General features: G+C 40.6%; 1 protein-coding gene across 5 annotated transcripts in view; it reads left to right on the top strand.

Moving 5' to 3' along the window:
* The window catches only part of LOC148010677 (SPX domain-containing membrane protein At4g22990-like), a 170,041-nt gene that overhangs the window by 72,339 nt on the left and 77,774 nt on the right, over positions 1–19,928 (top strand). For 4 of the 5 annotated variants that reach the window (XM_087671075.1, XM_087671072.1, XM_087671074.1 and 1 more), the window contains 2 exons: positions 971–1,155; positions 1,242–1,432. In XM_087671075.1, the coding sequence (XP_087527201.1) occupies positions 971–1,155; positions 1,242–1,432 (376 nt within the window). The remainder of the gene's footprint in view (positions 1–970; positions 1,156–1,241; positions 1,433–19,928) is intronic. The other variant, XR_015689429.1, reaches the window with a different exon arrangement.

Genomic DNA, 19,928 nt, shown 5'->3' with positions numbered 1-19,928 from the left:
CACAGAACTAGGATTTTGTACCACCAACAATTATCGATCTTCTTTGCTTTCAACACCATTTGATTGGTCTATATGGCATATGCACTGCCTTATGTGTGCATTCTGGGGTAATTTTGTTTGTTTGGAATGGACATTGAAGAGCTAGTTAGTTTAACAGGTTTTAACTTTGTGTGCACCACAAGTAGACAGGATTTTTTACAAAAATGTGATTTATATCTTGTTAGATTTATTGCATCTATTATGTCACTGGATAACAACACAGTGAGACTAAAAGCAATAAGATCAAGTCTCCGGAATGTACTTACTAGGAATGTATTGATTGGATCTTCGGAACTTGAGCTATTACTTGACCACATATCTTTTGCCTGCATAATCTTCTAGACATATCAAGTTGCTATACTATTGATCTCTCATCTTTACATCCAGTTTGCCACTCCGTCTGCAAGAAATCTGGATTAGGGTTGAGTCATTAATTATATACTTTATAGCCAATGCTGCACTGGCCTGGCAGATGTGAAAAGTGAGATATAGACAGTGGATTGAGCAGTAGAACTCTGAGGATCACTTTTCCAATATCACTGGACATCATTTGTTTCTTGAGATTCCATGAGAGATTGTTTGGGAAGCTCCTTGAGTTTCCAACTTTTAAAGGATTCAACAGGAGGAGCATATCTTGTTAAAGAAAAAGGTCGTCTATGTGAGTGAGAAGTCGGCAGTTAGATAGACCTGTTTTAATTAGTTTCTTTCTTATTTCTTTGGTTTCTTTCTTTCTTATTTCCTCTCTTTATTTAGGTCATATTTCCCCCGATTTAAAAAAAAATAGAGCTTGTGTTTTGAATATTGACAGTATCTGTAGATTTGTGTTATTCTTTCCCTTGTAAAGTGAATGATAGGTTAACCTTGTCTTCTCTTACTAAATTGTCAATATTGCACTTCCTGAAACTGTTCTGACTGCATAATGTTTTGTTAGATGGAAATCCTGCCGTTGCCCAAAACCTGCAGCCAGAAGCTGAATTACTGCAGCCATTGCTAGACAATGGAGATGAAGTCGAGGATTATGATGATGATGAAAAGGATAGTGAAGAGTCAGATGCTTCAGACAAGCCAGCAAACTCCATTGTGGAAGCATATAAGCTTCTCACAACACCAATCAAGGTGGGTGCTACTATATACAAGCAAACCTTGGGGTTCTAAAGGCAAGATAGTAAAACAGTATTCTGGTGTTTCTCCCTTGGTTACAGGTGCAACTGTTGATCTACTTCATGCTTAAATATGCAATGGAAATAGTGATTTCCGAGTCTAGTGTAATCACAAGTTATTATTTTGGATGGACAACACGGGCTGTAGCCTTATTTCTTGCTGTCCTTGGACTGACAGTATTGCCAGTTAACTTTCTCATAGGCAAGTACACTAGCAACATCTTTGAAGAGAGGTGAGTCATGGCCATGGAATTTTGAAGCTAATGTTTACTATCACATGATAATGTGAAGTAATTGTAGAAGGGGTTTGTGTCTTCCAAGTAAACATTTGGAGTTATACAAGGACTTTAAGTATGACATGTACCCAATTTTCTTTAATTTGAAATCTCACATTGAGATAGAGTTTGATAGCCACTATACTTTTGATTAGTATTACGAATGTCCTACCAATATCTATGCAATAACTACCATTGTGCCTCTTTTCTGTGATAAAAAATGTGGCTGATTATATAACTTAAAAGAATTCTACAATGAAGTACATGTTGTCAGTCTAGCTGGATCTGTCTCAAAACCACAAAAGAATCATACATACAAGCCCCTCAAAGCAGTCTGCTGGTGGTGTGGGGGAAAGAAGCCCTGGAGGGAGAATGTGTCACCACCTAGGGTCACTCCCTGCGTCATGTAAAAAAGGCCTTGGCTATCCCAGGTGTGCATTAACTGTTGTTAGAGCTCTTGAAAGGCTCAAGACTCGCTTTTGCACAGCTGGTCCTGATAGCCATGAAGTGGCCAGATATCGGATGTATAGAGCTCTGTCAAGGTCATGTATATTGAGAAGCTCTGGCCATTGAATATCATCTAGTAGTGCCTTCCAACTAGTGAGGCTCCCAAGGATATCCCAAACCTCTCAGTGTGACATTGTGCGCTCCAAAACCTAGTGGCTGGGCAATGCATCCAAGCTGATCACAAAACAAGAGCCTACCTCAATGATGTGAAGCTATGCTAGGGTTTGCACTGATGAAACAGAGCATATACAACGAAGACTGAAACACAAAGACTCTGACAAAGACAAGCAAAACTCAAACCCTAAACGTGAAGGGCAAAACACAAAATACAAAACTCAAACACAGAGACAAATACAAAGAGAAGAAACTCTAAAGTGAATGAATGTTGCAAATGAATGTAAGAGTGTATAGAATGCCCAAGGGCAAAGCAATGTGGTGTGACGTCAGTGTCGGAGAGTGACGTCAACCAGAGATGGATCCCAAGTGCAGTAACCACCAATTGGAGATGAGAGAGTGCTGAATAATGAAGGGCAGCAAGCTGGTCACCAAAACACAACATTCGGAGACTGAAATCTAGTAAATGCATCAATGTACCTCCAGAGCAAACCTGAAACCTGATCACCTGAGTCAGAAAACTATTAGACGACAATAGGAGAGGTGTTGAAACGGATGAAGAACCTACTTTCACCTTTGGTTGCACCCCATCAGCAATACACCCATGGCTACCGAAGATAGCTCACAAAGTGTGAAGACAAAAGACGTGAATGATGGCGATTTCAGCCACCTAAAGCATGATACAACCTTTCTTGTTTCCTCTAATGTACTTACCAATCATGATAATCTATTACAAAACTCTCTAGGCTTTGGTCCAATATCTTAGGTTGTTATCTTGGATTTCAATAAGTTGAATCTTACTTCCTCATATTTCTTCCTTCTTTCATGCATCTCCTTCAGAGAGACCATATCATCTGTGTGGTTCTTTCTCAAAAAGTATAAACAGAAGGCTCCAAGGATAGTTGGTTTACAGGTATATTCAGTAGCTAAATTTCTCGCTTGATGGCACTTTTTGCACCATGTGTTTGATTGCATCACATCTCTTCCACCTCCTACACCTTCAATGTCTGTAGTTCTATAAAATCATATCCATTAGTTCTTTCTTGATGCTTGCAACTGAATTTGATAAATAGTCGTCCAATGGGAGTGTCAGGCGGCTTAGAAGATGAAGAAGACAAGAGGAAAGCAATCCGATACAAAATGAGCACGATATGCCTTTCACCTCCCAGCCTTGCCTAGTTAATTGCTGGCCACACTCATCGTGATCCGATTGCCAGCCGTCAAACCTTGGTGAGTCCTACTATTCTTGGACTCTCTTTAATTCTAGGCTCCCCTAAACCCCGTTCAGGCGCCCAAGACCCCGGACAGTCATGCCTCGTGTATGTTTCCCTTAATTTTTCTTATAAATATAACATTTCCTTCCCCTTAGGAATCGGTTTCGTCCTCGAAAACGATACTTGGAAGGTCTAACTGTAAATTAGGAAACCTTTTTTTTAAAGTACTTACTCGCTCCCATGTTGAGCTTTCTTCTAAACAATCTTTCCACTTAACCAAACATTCTTGATAAATAGTATTCCTTGTTCGTCTATTACAAACATTTAATATTCTTTCTGGTTCATGTGGATTAGATTGGTCATTTAATAGCTCCTGAATATTATCATTTAAAACTAAATGATCCAAATCACCCAGCTTCTTCCTTAAGTTACTTACATGAAAAACTGGATGTATTTTACTACCAGCAGGTAGTTGGAGCTTGTAAGGCAGTTCTCCCACCTTTTTAAGTATTGTGAAAGGACCACAATACCTGGGTGAAAGCTTTGGACATTGTCCCGTTTTCATGGTTTTAGTTTGTTCAGGCACCTTAAGATAAACCAATTCTCCTTCTTTAAAGGAGATGTCTCTTCGGTGAGGATCTGCATATGCTCTGGCTCGATTTTGAGCTTTTTAAATATTTTCTTGAGCCAATTTTAACATACTATTCATATCCTCCAACAAATCCTTAGCTGCCTGAACCTTTTCCTTATACAGTCCTACTGCAAAAGGAGCTCTGGGCTGAAACCCATACATTAACATAAATGGACTATATCCAATGGAAGAGTGCTTGGCACTATTATATGCAAACTCTGCTATCGGTAGATACTCTTCCCAATTAGTTTCCCTTTTACTTACATATGCCCTAAGCATATCTTCAAGGATTTGGTTAACCCTTTTAGTTTGCCCATCAGTTTGCGGGTGATCCGCCGTACTCATGCTAAGTTTAGTATCCAACTTCCTAAATACCGTACGCCAAAATTGACTATTAAATTTTCTATCCCGATCAGAAACTATATTTGCCGGAAGGCCATACAATCGGTATATGTTCTCTATGAACAATCTAGCCAATTCTGGTGTTTTAACATCAGTTGAAGTTGGAATGAATCTAGCCATGTTGGTTAACCTATCCACTATCACCCACACAGAGTCGTGCCCCCTCTGTGTTCTGGGTAAAGCAACAATAAAATCCATGGAGATACTTTCCCATTTTCCTGAAGGAATCTCTACTGGATGGAGAAGTCCTCCCATTTTCAATCTTTCAGTTTTATTAACCTGGCATTTATCACATTTGACCACATAGTCAAGGACGTCCTTATTCATTCCAGGCTAATAGAACTGCCTTTTAATAAGACTATAATTCTTATTAACTCCTGGATGTCCCGCGCTAGGGGTATCATGACACTCAAAGAGTATCTGGCGCCTTATTTCTGTATCTTTCGGGACACGTATCCTACCCTTGCAGAGTAAATAACCATTATCAATGGTAAAATTCTTCCACTTGAATCTGGTTTGAGCAACCCCTAATGCTCCATTTCCTTGTTGAACATCCTCAGATATTCCTTCCTCAGAAAAAGCACTTTCATTTGGATCCCCATTTTTTATTGCTTCCCATATGTTGGAATATGCAGGATCAACCTGGCATTTCCCTTTTAAAGATTCAAGCAAGTTGGAAGTGAACTGAGTAAAACTCAATTCATTAATGATGGGCATTTTGTTGAGTGCATTAGCTACTATATTATACTTTCCTTTTCTATATCTTATCTCATAGTCGAACTCTTGGAGAAGTTTGGCCCATCTGGCTTTACGCCCGTGTAGATCCGGTTGATCATTAAGCCACTTAATGCTTTCATGATCCGATAAAATCAAAAGTTTAGCACCGTACAGATAGTGCCTCCATTTCTTCATTGCATGTACTATTGCATATAGCTCCCTCTCATAAATAGAATAATTCTGTTTTGCACGGTCTAATTTCTTGCTTTCAAAAGCAACTGGTCGACCTTCTTGTAATAAGACCGCGCCCATCGCCTTATCACTGGCATCAGTTTCAACCACAAATGGTTTATTGGGATCCACTATTAAGTATACTGGAGCTGTAGCAATAGCTACTTTAATTTTTTGAAAACTTTCATTTTGGTCTATTCCCCAATTAAAGCTCTTTCCTTTCCCTTTAAGTTGGTCTGTCATTGGAACAGCTATTTTGGCATAATCTTGAATGAATCTACGATAAAATCCAGATAAACCTAGGAAGATTTGCAGCTCTTCCAGGTTCCTTGGAGATGGCCTTTCAATAATTGCCCTAACTTTTTCTGGATCCATCTTGATTCCCTCTTTCGAGATAATATGCCCTAAATATTTGACCTCTTGTGCAAAGAATTCACATTTAGTTTTCTTCGCATAAAGGGAATGTGTTCTTAACAGTTGGAATACTAATTGTAAATGTTTCAAATGTACTAAAGATCAAGATATCATCCAAGAAGACTACTACAAAATGTCCTAGATAGGGCCGTAAAACACTATTCATCAGCTTCATAAAGGTAGCTAGTACATTAGTGAGGCTAAAAGGCATCACCAAAAAATCATAATGCCCATATCTAGTACGAAATGCTGTCTTGGGAACATCTTGTGTCTTAATTCTTAGTTGGTGATAGCCTGATCTTAAATCTATCTTTGTGAAGAATTTTGCCCCTTGTAATTGATCAAAAAGATCTTCAATTCTGGGCATAGGAAATTTATTCTTCACCGTTATTTTATTAAGTGCTCTATAGTCAACACAAAGTCGCATAGAACCATCTTTTTTCTTTACTAATAAAATTGGTGAAGCCCAAGGTGAATTACTAGGTTGAATAAACCCTTTATCAAGGTAATCCTTAATTTGTCTTTCAACTTCTTGGTGTTGCGTTTCACTTAACTTATAAGGTGGTTTAGAAATAGGGTGAGTATCCTTATTTGTGTCAATTGGGTGATTTATATCACCCCTATCTGGTGGAAGGCCGCTTGGTAAATCAGAAGGAAACACATCTTTAAATTCATCTAACAAACTACTTAATTCATTATTTATATTCAACTCACAAACATAAAAAAATTATTGCTTTATATTACAGAAAGTAAAAGTGTTTTGTACAGGAAGAGACCATAACATGTATACCTCACAAACTTTCTTCTTTATCAGCTTCTGAATCTCAGTAGAACACAGCAAAGGATTATCAGATATTTCATGTTCACCTTGAATAACAAAAGTCTTACCATCCCTTTCAAATTCCAGTGTATTATGATGGTAACTACGTCTTAAGGATGGTTCCAATCTCCATAGCCACTCCCTCCCTAGAGCAATATCAGCTCTTTCCATGTTCATAATTTGGAAATCAAGTTTATCTTTATATCCTTGAATCTCAATTTCCAAATTGGATACCATTGTATCCCATATTTTATTATCTTGACCTTGCATCATACGAACAACATATTGATGCCCACTCTTTTGTTGGGAAAGTTGCAATTTTTTGACAAGTGCATAATTTATAAAATTATGTGTAGCAGAGTCATCAATCATGACTCTAACCCTCTTTCCAGCTATCAATCCATGCACTCTAGCTAAATCATGTGGGCCAAAGGTAGGCTGCCACATAGAAGTTGACATACAACACTTGTGTTGTACATCCATGTGCAAGACCTTTAAAGATTTATACCTTTCATGCCCCATTCTAAGGTCTGCACTACATGGATTTGTTTTTCTTTTCCCTTGCCCTTGTCCTTATCCTTTCCTTTGTCTTTCCCCTTTTTCTTTTGAGGGCAATTCCAAGCAGCATGGTTAGGGGATAGGCAATTGAAACACAGCTTTTCTTTTTTGTCCTTATCAAAGTCATCAGGACTTAACTTTGGCCTCACATATTGTTTCTTTTCAAAAGGTTGTTTTTTACCTTTAAAAAATGACATTTTTCTTTTAAATTTGCCCACAAATTTTGAGGTTTCCAATTCCTTAGACTTGGGCTCCATATCAGTGAGACTAGTGAGTGTACTTGGACGTATACTATCTTCATTGATTAATGCAAATTTAATTGCCTCTTCCAAAGTCTTAGGTGAACTCCTTTTTACTTCCTTTTTACAGGCTTTATCTAGTCCCCTAATGAATCCTCTTGTCTTTTGAAATTCATCTATTCCTTTCAATTTGAGGATTATCTCACGATATTCCTCTAGATATGTCAGCAGGGGTCTTCCCTTTTGTCTGACATAATTCCGATCTTCCCAATTTCTTTCCATTTCATTTTCAGGAATGAATTCTTTAAAAAAGATGGATTCAAATTGAGCCCAAGTTTCAGGTATTTTATTTGCCTCCTTTAAAGTTCGCCACCATTTATACGCTTTGGGCCCCAAAGTTAAACTAGCCTCCAGTGCTTGGAGATGTGGTGGAGTATTTTTAAGTTTATGTAAATCTTCCCATTTTTGGAGAAAATTAAAGATTGTATCTTTATTTCTATCTTTTTCCTCCCCGTGAAACTGAGGGGGTTTCATATCTTTTAGAACTGGATTATCCCTCAACTTGTGGTGGGGTTCCTTAGGATCTTGCATAGTCACATCTAAATCTTTCGATGAAGATGGGACATCCGAGGTTTCTATCTTATTTTTATCCCTTTCTAACAATAAAGTTAATTGAGATTTTATTTGAGTGAGTGTTTGAGTTAAAAATTCCATTTGAACCCCCTGAGCCTGCACACGAGCAGTAAGATCATCAAATTGTTCTCGTGTAGCAAAGAATTCTTCCCACTGTTCTTCTTGCATCTCCGATTCATGGGGATCTACCATAGGGTGGTCCCCAGAACTAGAACCTTCCATTACTCCCTCTTTCCCTTTTTCTGCCATTAATACACTGGAATTGAAAGCAAAGATAAGAAATTTGCATACAAAGTAAAGTACTTCCGTGGTTTTAATGGCCGGGCTACTGTTGCTGGTTTTATGAATAAGTCCGAAGAGTAAGGAACAATTTTTGTCTTCCCGGACTAGACCAATCACGCTAGAAATGAAGTTCTTCGGCAGAAAACAGGACTATCACGTGAACCACGAATATGTCTTTTATATGTATGATGAATCTAATTGATTTCAGTCAGCTGGTGGCGATTTAAGTGCTGGCTTCAGTCGGGAGGAGACGATGCTACTACCAAACTGCTCCTTGAAGACAGCTGTGACGTGTATGACCTGAATACTATCTGGCGCTTTTCGTCACGACTACAGCAGTCGTTTCACATTTCGCCTCATGCCTCTGACGCTTTTCGTCACAGCTACTACAGCAGTTGTCTTATGCTTCGCCTCACGCCTTTCACCTGCCTGCTACGTGTTACACTTACGTGACGTGGCACAACCACGAGTTACAGCTTCGTGTGGTGATCTTCAACGATTGACGGATGACGGGGGGCAACGACCTTAAACAAGGCTCCAACAAGATGCGATGGCGGCTCTAATATCAATGTCAGGCGGCTCAGAAAATGAAGAAGACAAGAGGAAAGCAATCCGATACAGAATGAGCACGAGATGCCTTTCACCTCCCAGCCTTGCCTAGTTAATTGCTGGCCACACTCATCGTGATCCGATTGCTAGCCGTCAAACCTTGGTGAGTCCTACTATTCTTGGACTCTCTTTAATTCTAGGCTCCCCTAAACCCCGTTCGGGCGCCCAAGACCCCGGACGGTCATGCCTCGTGCATGTTTCCCTTAATTTACCTTATAAATATAACAGGGAGAGACAGTAGCAACCTGTTGCTTGGCACCAACTATTGAAAACGCAGGCTGATCAGCTACTATGATGATGCATCAGATGGAGATATCCAAACAATAGGGCGATGGCTGAAAATAGGCTGCCTAGGGCTACATAGTGATGGGCTACAGTTGATGATGGCTGGATAGCAAATGGTAGATGGATGATGGCTGAAATTTGCATGGTAGAGTGAGAGACCCCAGCCCACCAAAGCAAACCTGAAAACTGATCACCCGAGGCAGAGAACTATCAGATGACAATAGGAGAGGTGTTTACTAATGTGGACAGCCTCGTGGACATCAAAAACACATGTACTGCAATAGTCGTCGGGCGGGAGAGATGGTAGCAGCTTGTTGCTTGGCACCAAATGATGAAAATGCAGGCTGATCAGCTGCTATGATGATATAGTAGACGGAGATCTCCAAACCATAGGGTGATGGCTGAAAATAGGTTGCCTAGGGCTACATAGTGATGGGCTACAATCCATGATGGCTGGATAGCAAATGGTAGATGGATGATGGCTGAACTTTGCACGGTAGGGTGAGAAACTTGCACAAAAGGATAAGATTGAATGGTGGGTAGCCCCCTCTATTTATAGAATGCTGAAGGGTGCCCCAAAAAATTAGGGTTTTGGAGACCACTAAAACTCTCTCAAACCATGCACAAGATTTGCGTTTTGCATTAATTAAGTGTGTTTTGGGGCTGTTTAAAAATATTGATCAACTGTAAAGCATGTTTTATCTTGACACCCCCTCTTAGGCCCAAAACTAAGCCTAAAAGAGAAGGCTTGCAATGTTTATCTCAAGGCGTCCCATGCCAAAGCAGTTAGGGCATTGGACAAAGGGTGTACGTCGGCTATCTATTGGCCTACCAAGACTATAGAGGTGATGGTTATCTTACTAAGGGTGTCTAAGTAGTCACCCCAAAGAGGACAAGGCATCGGACAAAGGGTGCTCATCGACTGTCCAGTGGCTTACCAAGCTCTACTAAGGCAGATGGAACCACATTGATTTTTTTTTTTGGAAAGTTAATTTTAGGGGTGGTAGCTGATTAAGTAACAGCGACCCAAAAGACAGGAGTAGGGATGGTACACCCAACACATCACAAAGTAGTACAAGCTTACCCAACCACTCAAGAATATCTATGATGAGAGAAAGGTGATGAAGTATTATGGGAAGAAGGATGGTAGTGTAATCCACCGATGGAAACATCTTAGGATCCGTCTAGTGGTGCTCTACATAATGATGTATAGTATACTACATGGAGAAATGCTCATGCAGCAGGTGTCACTTGGACAGTGTTTCTTGTAGAAAAATTGTTCACTTGCCCAAGCGTCCTAGTATAAAGATGATGAAATCATGCAATGCATAGGGAAAGGTACAACAAGAGGGAAAGGCTGATGTTGAAGACAAGTGCTGAAACTTGTAGAATACCAAGAAGGGTAGGAACCCCCTCTGAACCTGGGTGTGGATGTCAAAGAAGAAAGAGGAGCCTGAGAATATCGGTCTTCTTGTGGTGCCAAGAACCATGTGGATGAAAATGATGAAGTGTGACATTAATGTGACATTAAAAGTGATATTTAATGTCACATTAAGGTCATAAATATGGAATGTGACATTAAAAGTGACATTTAATGTCACATTAAGGTAAATCTAGGGGAACATGCACGAGAATGACCGTCCGGGCTCTTGGGCGTCCGAACGGGGTTAAGGGGAGCCTAGAGAGTAAGGGAGTCCAGGAATAGTAGGACTTCAGGAAGTTGACGGCTGGCAAAGGAATCCGGGTAGAGGGCCAACACTTATCTAGGCGTGGTTGGGAGGAGAAGGACTCGTGCTTTTCATCGTTTTTGTGGATCTGACTCTCTGTCATCTATCATTGGTATCAGAGCCTATGGTTCAATGTCTCAGATCGTTAATCGTTCATCAAACTGTCAGAAATCCGTCAGGTTGTCAGTCGCCAGTCAGGCCGTTAGTCTTTTGTGAAGTCGCGTGAGTACCAGGCGACGGGCCGTGAAGAAAAATAAAGGTAATAAACGCCACGTCACATCGCGTGAGTACCAGGCGCCGTGAAGAAAAACGAAACGGAGAAGCGCAGCGCCACGTCTATCAGGCGCCGTGAAGAAAAACGAAACGGAGAAGCGCAGCGCCACGTCACATTAATGTGACCCGTTACGTTACGGGCAGAGAAAAGAAAAAGAAAAGCGTGGGTCGCGAGGACCAGACTAGGCGTGGGACCAGACCAGGCGTGGAGTCGCCAGTATCAGACGTGGGGTCATGAGAAAACGTGACTCTGTCACGACTGCTGTTGACGGGTAACTGCGACTGCTCCTGAGACGGATATGACTGTGACTGCTGTGAGAGGGACAGAAGAATGTCATATACGACTGAAGTCAGGAAATTGAATTTCCAGCATGATTACTTCACTGTTCTAATCCGGGAAGATACAATCTGTTTCTTACTCTTCGAGTTTCTTTCCGAATCAATAGCCACTATCTGCCATTAAAAATCAGGGAAGTACTTTACTTGTATGCAAATTTCTTATTTTTGCTTTCCAATTCCAGTGTATTAATGGCAGAAAAAGGGAAAGAAAGGATAATGAAAAGTTCTAGTTCTGGGGATCAACGTATGGTAGATCCCCATGAACCAGACATACAAGAAGAACAATGGGAAGGATTTTTTGCCACGCGAGAGCAATTCGATGATCTTACTGCTCGTGTGCAAACTCAGGGGGTTCAAATGGAATTTTTAACCCAAACACTTACTGAAATAAAATCTCAATTAACTTTATTGTTGGAAAGAGATAAAAATAAGATAGAAACCTCGGATGTCCCATCGTCATCGAAAGATTTAGATGTGACTATGCGAGATCCTAAAGAACCCCAAACTTACCATAAATTGAGGGATAATCCAGTTTTAAAGGATATGAAACCACCTCAATTTTACGGGGAGGAAAAAGATAGGAATAAAGACACAATCTTTAATTTCCTCCAAAAATGGGAAGATTTACATAAATTAAAAAATACCCCACCACATCTCCAAGCACTGGAGACTAGTTTAACTTTGGGACCCAAAGCATATAAGTGGTGGCGAACTTTAAAGGAGGCGAATAAAATACCTGAAACTTGGGCTCAATTTGAATCCGTCTTTTTGAAAGAATTTCTTCCTGAAAATGAAATGGAAAGAAATTGGGAAGATTGGGATTATGTCAGACAAAAGGGACGACCCCTACTGACATATTTGGAGGAATATCGTGAGATAATCCTCAAACTAGAAGGAATTGATGAATTCCAAAAAACAAGAGGATTCATTAGGGGACTGGATAAAGCCTGTAAAAATGAAGTAAAACGGAGTTTACCTAAGACGCTCGAAGAGGCAATTAAATTTGCATTAATTTATGAAGATAGTACGCGTCCAGGTACACTCACTAGTCTCACTGATACGGAGCCCAAGTCTAAGGAATTGGAAACCTCAAAATTTGTGGGCAAATTTAAAAGGAAAATGCAAATTTTCAAGGGTAAAAAACAACCTTTTGAAAAGAAACCATATATGAGGCCAAAGTTAAGTCCTGATGACTTTGATAAGGCCAAAAAAGAAAAATTGTGTTTTAATTGCCTATCCCCTAACCATGCTGCTTGGAATTGCCCTCAAAAGAAAAAGGGGGAAGACAAAGGAAATGATAAGGACAAGGGCAAGGAAAAAGAAAAACAAATCCATGTAGTGCAGACCTTAGAATTAAAGGGCCATGAAAAGTATAAATCTTTAGAGGTCTTGCATATGGATGTACAACATAAGTGTTGTATGTCAACTTCTATGTGGCAGCCTACTTTTGGGCCACATGATTTACTTAGAGTACATGGATTGATAGCTGGGAAACGGGTTAGAGTCATGATTGATGACTCTGCCACACATAATTTTATAAATTATGCACTTGTCAAAAAATTGAAACTTCCCCAACAAAACAGTGAGCATCAATATGTTGTTCGTATGATGCAAGGCCAAGACAATAAAATATGGGATACAATGGTATCCAATTTGGAAATCGAGATTCAAGGATATAAAGATAAGCTTGATTTCCAAATAATGAACATGGAAAGAGCTGATATTGCTCTAGGGAGGGAGTGGCTATGGGGATTGGAACCATCCTTAAAACGTAGCTATCACCATAATACACTGGAATTTGAAAGGGATGGTAAGACTTTTGTCATTCAAGGTGAACATGAAGTATCTGATAATCCTTTGCTTTGTTCTACTGAAGTTCAGAAGCTGATAAAGAAGGAAATTTGTGAGGTATATATGTTATGGTCTCTTCCTGTACAGAATATTTTTACTTTCTGTAATATAAAGCAACAATTTTCTTATGTTTGTGAGTTGAATGTTAATAATGAATTGAATAGTTTGTTAAATGATTTTAAAGATGTGTTTCCTTCTGATTTACCAAGTGGTCTTCCACCAGATAGGGGTGAAATAAATCACCCAATTGACATAAATAAGGATACACACCCAATTTCAAAACCACCGTATAGGTTAAGTGAAACACAGCATCAAGAAGTTGAAAGACAAATTAAGGATTACCTGGATAAAGGGTTTATTCAACCAAGTAATTCACCTTGGGCTTCACCAATTTTATTGGTAAAGAAAAAAGATGGTTCTATGCGACTTTGTGTTGACTATAGAGCACTTAGTAAAATAACGGTGAAGAATAAATTTCCTATGCCCAGAATGGAAGATCTTTTTGATCAATTGCAAGGGGCAAAATTCTTCACAAAGATAGATTTAAGATCAGGCTATCACCAAGTAAGAATTAAGGCACAAGATTTTTCCAAGACGGCATTTCGTACTAGATACGGGCATTATGATTTTTTGGTGATGCCTTTTGGCCTCACTAATGCACCAGCTACCTTTATGAAGCTGATGAATAGTGTTTTACGGCCCTATCTAGAATATTTTGTAGTAGTCTTTTTGGATGATATCTTGATCTTTAGTAAATCAAGAGAAGAACATTTGGAACACTTACAATTAGTATTCCAACTGTTAAGAACACATTCCCTTTATGCGAAGAAAACTAAATGTGAATTCTTTGCACAAGAGGTCAAATATCTAGGGCATATTATCTCGAAAGAGGGAATCAACATGGATCCAGAAAAATTAAGGACAATTATTGAATGGCCACCTCCAAGGAACCTGGAAGAGCTGCAGATCTTCCTAGGTTTATCTGGATTTTATCGTAGATTCATTCGAGATTATGCCAAAATAGCTGTTCCAATGACAGACCAACTTAAAGGAAAAGGGAAAAGTTTTAATTGGGGAACAGATCAAAATGAAAGTTTTCAAAAACTTAAGGTAGCTATTGCTACAGCTCCAGTATTATTAATAGTGGATCCCAATAAACCATTTGTGGTTGAAGCTGATGCCAGTGATAAGGCAATAGGCGCGGTCTTATTACAAGAAGGTCGACCAGTTGCTTTTGAAAGCAAGAAATTAGATCGTGCAAAACATAATTATTCTGTTTATGAGAGGGAGCTGTATGCAATAGTACATGCAATGAAGAAATGGAGGCACTATTTGTATGGTGCCAAACTTTTGATTTTATCGGATCATGAAAGCATTAAGTGGCTTAATGATCAACCAGATTTACACGGGCGTAAAGCCAGATGGGCCGAACTCCTCCAAGAGTTCGACTATGAGATTAGATATAGAAAAGGAAAGTATAATATAGTAGTTGATGCACTCAGCAGAATGCCCATCATTAATGAATTGAGTTTTACTCAGTTCACTTCCAACTTGCTTGAATCTTTAAAAGGGAAATGCCAGGTTAATCCGGCATATTCCAACATATGGGAAGCAATAAAAAATGGGGATCCAACTGAAAGTGCTTCTACTGAGGAAGGAATATCTGAGGATGTTCAACATGGAAATGGAGCATTAGGGGCTGCTCAAACTGGATTCAAGTGGAAGAATTTTACCATTGATAATGGTTATTTACTCTACAAGGGTAGGGTATGTGTCCCGAAAGATATAGAAATAAGGCGCCAGATACTCTGAGTGTCATGATACCCCTAGTGCGGGACATCCAGGAGTTAATAAGACTTATAGTCTTATTAAAAGACAGTTCTATTGGCCTGGAATGAATAAGGACGTCCTTGACTATGTGGTCAAATGTAATAAATGCCAGGTTAATAAAGCTGAAAAATTAAAAATGGGAGGACTTCTCCATCCATTAGAAATTCCTTCGGGAAAATGGGAGAGTATCTCCATGGACTTTATTGTTGCTCTACCTAGAACACAGAGGGGGCACGACTCTGTGTGGGTGATTGTGGATAGGTTAACCAAAATGGCTATTTTTTTTCCAACTTCAACTGATGTTAAAACACCAGAATTGGCTAGATTGTTCGTAGAGAACATATACCGATTGTATGGCGTTCCGGCAAATATAGTTTCTGATCGGGATAGAAAATTTGATAGCCATTTTTGGCGTGCGGTATTTAGGAAATTGAATACTAAACTTAGCATGAGTACGGCGGATCACCCGCAAACAGATGGGCAAACTGAAAGGGTTAACCAAATTCTTGAAGATATGCTTAGGGCATATGTAAGTAAAAGGCAAACTAATTGGGAAGAGTATTTACCGTTAGCAGAGTTTGCATATAACAGTGTCAAGCACTCTTCCACTGGATATAGTCCATTTATGTTAATGTATGGGTTTCAGCCCAGAGCTCCTTTTGCAGTAGGACTGCATAAGGAAAAGGTTCAGGCAGGTAAAGACTTTTTGGAGGATATGAATAGTATGTTAAAATTTGCTCAAGAAAATATTAAAAAAGCTCAAAATCGAGCTAGAACATATGCAGATCCTCACCGAAGAGACATCTCCTTTAAAGAAGGAGAATTGGTCTATCTTAAGGTACCTGAACAAACCAAAACTATGAAAAAGGGACATTGTCCAAAGCTTTCACCAAGGTATTGTGGTCCTTTCATAATACTTAAAAGGGTGGGAGAATTGGCTTACAAGCTCCAACTACCTACTGGTAGTAAAATACATTCAGTTTTTCATTTAAGCAAATTAAGGAAGAAGCTGGGTGATTTGGATAATCTAATCTTAAATGATGATATTGAGAAATTATTCTATGACCAATCTAATCCACATAAACCAGAAAAAATATTAAATGTTCGTAATAGGCGAACGAGGAATACTATTTATCAAGAATGTTTGGTTAAGTGGAAAGATTGTTCAGAAGAAAGCTCAACATGGGAGCGAGTAAGTACTTTAAAGAAAAGGTTTCCCGATTTACAGTTAGACCTTCCAAGTATCGTTTTCGAGGACGAAACCGATTCTTAAGGGAAAGGAAATGTGACATTAATGTGACATTAAAAGTGATATTTAATGTCACATTAAGGTCATAAATATGGAATGTGACATTAAAAGTGACATTTAATGTCACATTAAGGTAAATCTAGGGGAACATGCACGAGAATGACCGTCCGGGCTCTTGGGCGCCCGAACGGGGTTAAGGGGAGCCTAGAGAGTAAGGGAGTCCAGGAATAGTAGGACTTCAGGAAGTTGACGGCTGGCAAAGGAATCCGGGTAGAGGGCCAGCACTTATCTAGGCGTGGTTGGGAGGAGGACTCGTGCTTTTCATCGTTTTTGTGAATCTGACTCTCTGTCATCTATCATGAAGCATCCCTACTGGAAGAGAAAGGATGGAAGACACCGACATGATAGCATCAAGAGAGATGCTACACGATCTGTTGTGGGAGGGGAAGCCTCCATGCTGGTAGAAGAGCAAAACTCCAAGTCGATGGAACCATGAAAAGAATGGTGCATAACTCCTGTCTCCAGCTTAGGAAGGACTATTATAGGCGTGTATGTTAGCTCTATACTAAAATACAAAGCCCTGCAAAAGAGATCAAAGTTTGTAAGTAAAGGGGAGCTACGAAGCTCTACCATGAGACCTACGGACCACTTATTGATCAAGCATTTCAAGCCGAGTGGCCATGGCTATCTTTCACATAGCTGACGTGCAATGCCTACCTTACGGGTGTAGTGAGTTTACCTTGATGCTCGATCGAGTTCCCTCCTCTCTCTTGCACTCCGGTAGCTCCACGATCCTTGTGGCAAGTTCAAGCAACCTCAAGCCCTCTCCGTCAAGCTCCATCCTCCATAGCCGCGCGAGAAAAGAGAAGAGAAGAGAAGAAGAGAAGATGAAGAGAGAAGATGGGGAGCTTCTTCTCCACGATCCCTCACTCCCTCACACTCCCTCAATCCCTCACTCAAGCACAAGCAAAAAGGCAAGAAACAAGAGAAGAAGAAGAAGAAGCTTTGGCCACACACAAGAATGAGCTTCTCATTCACTTTTCAACTTTATATACAAAACCCTAAATCCCTTTTGGGTGGTCATCCCCTTATCCCCTTTTTTACATGGCTGGACATGGCCTAGGCCCTTTTTCCCATTGCCCTTCTATCTTCCTAGCTTCCTTTCCACCGCCCGTCTATATTTACAAATTGCATGGGTGAGAGCCCGACACTCCTTAAATTAAATCACGATGCGCTTGTGCTCTTTTACAAAAGTATTGACTTGCGCTTTTCCTTGTGCGCCTTTTCTCTTATTTAGGACTTTTATGCGCTTCTTGTGTTTCTAGATTTTTCTTGGCGCGCCTTCGTCTTCCGTTTCACTTTGCCTTGGCCTTTGTCTTCTGCTTTAGCTTTTCCCGATTTTTCACCTTGTTCGTCTGATGGTTAACATTACCCCCCTCCTAGACGAGTGCCAGTCCCATGGCGCTGTGGTGGGGAGTAGTGGGGTAGTTGTGGTTGTTGCTAAGTGGAACTGGTGGGTAGATGACCACAATCAAAAGGTGCTATTGTGAATGAGAGGTGATGGAGTTTGATTAACGATGACTGGGAGAGATTCCGGCGTGTTTTAGACTTCATGAAGATGCTCGGCATTTCTCACACAGTTGTAGCTCCCATTCTACGACGGCTGATAAATGTTTTGCATGGGCATCTCTAATCATTTGGAGAATATGAGGTTCCAAAATCTATGCCAATGGTGGGTCTATCACTGAGTTTTCCTTCTGCTTGATTTGGTTCAGTCATGGTAGCCATCAACAGGCAGATGGTCGGCTACATCAAGCATGTTGGTCCATCCAACCATCGGAGTATACAAAAGCTTCTGAAGCTGCTGTAGTGGTGTCCTGTCCGACTCAGGGAAAAATTCCTGGTCATTAGCGGATGTCATGGATGATCTTCTTTAGCTGGGTAGCCATTCACTGAGTCACGATCATAGCCTGTAAGAGAAAGTTGTGCACTCCCTAAGGGGTGTGTCTGTCTCACGGTGTGGTGTAAGTGCATGTGTACTGGGAGATGGGTCTAACCTTGGGTAGGCCCTTGGTAATGCCCCACACTTGAGGACCCAGTTCGTGTGTTGTTGGAGATGCAGTGCAAAACTTAGGGTGACAGGTCTGGAAGTCTTGCCCTTGATGTGCCCTAAGCGTGAAGTGGGGGAGGGGCTAGGTGTAAACCCTAGGTGTAGTGAGTGAAGTGAGCCCTCGTGCTTTTTTTTTTTTTTTTTGAAGAATTGCATACAAGGAAGATGTCCTGGCTAATGCCTATCACCTTCAGCTGGATTACGAGGCGGTCGCAAGCATTGGGATAGGAATGCACGACTTTGTAGATATTCTTTAATACCGGCCCGGGCCTTCAGAGGTGTGGATGACAAGAAAGGATGATTGCACCTCGTAAAGCGGGTATCACTCATATCCTCTAATATTTCTAGGCAAAAGGAGGGAAGCAGGGTTGCCCTCATCATTAGTCTAGTCATGGCTCTACTATCTATCCCTAGGTTGATGTCAAAAAAGAGTGGAGGGAGGTGGGCTTCCTCGACTATGGGTCTCTGCATTAGTAGGAACTTGATAAGCCTAAGATAATTACAAGTAGTTAAGAAGGCTAGATCTGGGCAAGAAGAAAAATCTGCGAGGAAGCGGTTGATAGATGGGAGAAGATCCTCTAACCTAAAGACTAGGCATTCCTCGAGGCTTCGGACATTAACATTATATATCTTAGGAAAGTCAAAATCCCCATGAATATTTCGATCATAGTCAACTCCATGCCTACGGGGGTAGGGCATGTAGATGGGGTCATTGCATTCTTCAAGGAGTGAGCTGCAGAAGGCGGTCCAGGCGTCAAAATTGGTATCCCAAATCCTCCTCCGCCACTTCGGCTGTGTCTCGTAGCCTTGGATAGTTTTGGGAACCCTATTTACCTTGTCTTGCCAGTAGTCTTCAGGCTCTTGCTTCCATCTGGTTATTATGAGACTTCTTTCCTCTATCCACCTGTTTGCAAGATCATTAGCCAGATCCTTGATCTTGGCTAGAATACCTAGAGGCAAAGCACGGTACCGCTTGTGGTGGTGGTGGTGGCTTCTCATGCTCTTCAAACCCATTTCCTTAAGCTCAACAGTGGAGAGGCTAGCACAGCGTAGGTAGTGAAATTGCTGCTCTTTTGTGATTCCTGTGCCTGTTGGAAGCTCCCATTCTTGAAGACCATACTTTAGTGCTTGGGTGGTCAGTTCTAGCTTCCTTCTTACCTCCTCCCCTGAATCATCGCCCTCCGCTTGGGTGACGTGTAGTACTGTGCTGAGGAAGGCTTGCCTTTGTGTGTTGGCACATACATCAGCAGCTTCTGCCCTGGACTTGGCAAGCACTCTCTTGCACTCAGCCATCGCCAAGCATTCTGTTAAATCCCTAACTCTTTCAAAATTGTTTCTTTTCCACTCACTGGCTCTCTCGTTCATATTCTTTCTTCCCTCCTTCAGCTCACTTGCCAAGGTTGTCACAACTTGTTGCTG

The sequence above is a fragment of the Lygodium microphyllum genome, chromosome 29 (assembly GCF_053477565.2).
Source record: "Lygodium microphyllum isolate KBCC chromosome 29, Lygodium_microphyllum_v1.1.10, whole genome shotgun sequence".
Classification (NCBI taxonomy): domain Eukaryota; kingdom Viridiplantae; phylum Streptophyta; class Polypodiopsida; order Schizaeales; family Lygodiaceae; genus Lygodium; species Lygodium microphyllum.
This window is presented reverse-complemented; position numbering and strand designations above follow the sequence as displayed.